The sequence below is a fragment of the Sinocyclocheilus rhinocerous genome, unplaced genomic scaffold (genome assembly GCF_001515625.1).
Source record: "Sinocyclocheilus rhinocerous isolate Xijiao unplaced genomic scaffold, SAMN03320098_v1.1 scaffold601, whole genome shotgun sequence".
NCBI lineage: Eukaryota > Metazoa > Chordata > Actinopteri > Cypriniformes > Cyprinidae > Sinocyclocheilus > Sinocyclocheilus rhinocerous.
This window is the reverse complement of record NW_015656605.1, coordinates 403,423-405,190: the sequence shown is the minus strand read 5'-3', so window position 1 is coordinate 405,190 and position 1,768 is coordinate 403,423. Positions and strand designations below refer to the sequence as shown.

The following is a 1,768-nucleotide window of genomic DNA, read 5'->3' as shown; positions in this document are numbered from 1 at the left end:
CATGATAATAATTCAGCATGGCCTTATTTACTAGCAGATGAAGTCATCTCTCTGTTTGGTCGAACGGATATTTCAGGGGCAGACATATCTCAGGTTTCATTAAAAATAACTTCATTTGCGTTTCAAAGATGAATGAAACTTTTACGTTTGGAATGACACGAGGGTATTTGATAGCAGAATTTCATTTTTGGGTGAACTATCCCTGTAAGCCACAAGTGTGTATATAAGTATCGATATTTGCGACACAGACAAAGTATCGACATAATCGATCATCATCACAGAAAAATCTACATCCTAAATGTTTTTTCTAGTAATTTTATAATTTGTATTGCATGCAAATAAAATAATAATATCAATGTTATAATAATTTAAATAATGACATCTCTCAATGTGACGACAAAGACAGAAACATCACCTATTTCACTAAATAAAGGTAGATTATTAGAATGATTTGATGTGATTTCTGCTATAAGATTAACCATGTTCTGTAATTGCTGTTAATAAATGATAAATTAAAACCACCTGGTAACTTGCAGTTATTAAATATTATAAATGACGGCTTTTGATGTTGATATTGAATGGCTATATCATCACTAATTGCTGCACATTAGTTTTTTTTACATTATTTGATGGTAAGAAACAAACGTTGATACCACTTCATTGCTGATTGTGTTATTGAAATGAGTATTTTCTGAGATGTTGGTATTTCCTCTTGATTAAAAACGGACTCACTGCTGAGCTCAGTGTTAGCGATGCGCAGAGACGCGCTCTCAGACTGCAGGCTGCGGTTCTTCTCCAGCAGCAACACCTCTAATGGTTTACACGAGTCCTGTGAGAGACAAACACATCAGATCAACGCCAGAGAATTACACACTCGAAACAAAACACAAAACTACTGTTTACCTGCGCTGTGGAGCGGTCACACGGCCCAAACTCCATCGACTTCAGCATGCTGTCAATATATAAAACATAGCCTTACTTCAGCCATGATGAAATAAAACAACACGATATTCAGAGATGTACCCAAGCACTCAACAACAATGATCAGCCACGATCATGCATGAACTTGAAATTCAGTAACAACTAAACACACACGTCAAAAACGAGCCTCGATGTTAATAAGCGCAGCAGAGCAGACCAGAAAAAAATACATCCACAGTCTCTTTAAGGATTCAAACTCATAACAGGTGAAGAAGGTGACAGGTCTTAGATTAAAGAAATAACCCAAGACTTACAATTGTGTAAAAATTATGTACAATTTTATTTCGGGGTGTTTTTAAGTAAAATCATGCAGGAACATCTCTTACCTGAGCTCTTTCTTAACCTCCTCGTAGTCTGTCTGTGTCTGCAGCTTCTCCTCCAGATGCTGGACAAATGAAAAGACCGTGATGAAGGCAAATAAGATCAGACTGTCTGATGCATACTGTGCATTACACCGGCAATGGCATTTAGAAGTTGATCTGCACACTTTTTTTAATTAATCCCCCAGAAATAGAGCCGTTTAGAACAGGACAGCAACCTTTCTGACACTAAGTGCAACTCACTATGCATCATTTCAGTGACTGTTAGCCAACGCAAAAGCCCGGCATGACTACTGGAAACCATTTATGTCCATTGTTCAACCCACTTAAACTGATCTGTGCTTGGCAGAACTGGTAGCACAAGTAAACACAAGTCGGCAATCTGTAAGCACAAGATAAAGCAATAAGCCCCGTGAAGCCGTGGTTTACAGTGAATTTATAACAGCTAAGAGGCGTTGTTAGGCACG

At 37.8% G+C, this 1,768-nt stretch overlaps 1 protein-coding gene across 1 annotated transcript in view; it reads right to left on the bottom strand.

Moving 5' to 3' along the window:
• cux1b (cut-like homeobox 1b) overlaps nt 1–1,768 on the bottom strand; it is a 27,591-nt gene that overhangs the window by 8,440 nt on the left and 17,383 nt on the right. The window contains exons 10-12 of the mRNA XM_016528101.1: nt 1,308–1,366; nt 904–952; nt 733–829 (exon numbers count right to left, since the gene is read on the bottom strand). Coding sequence (XP_016383587.1) covers nt 733–829; nt 904–952; nt 1,308–1,366 — 205 coding nt within the window. The remainder of the gene's footprint in view (nt 1–732; nt 830–903; nt 953–1,307; nt 1,367–1,768) is intronic.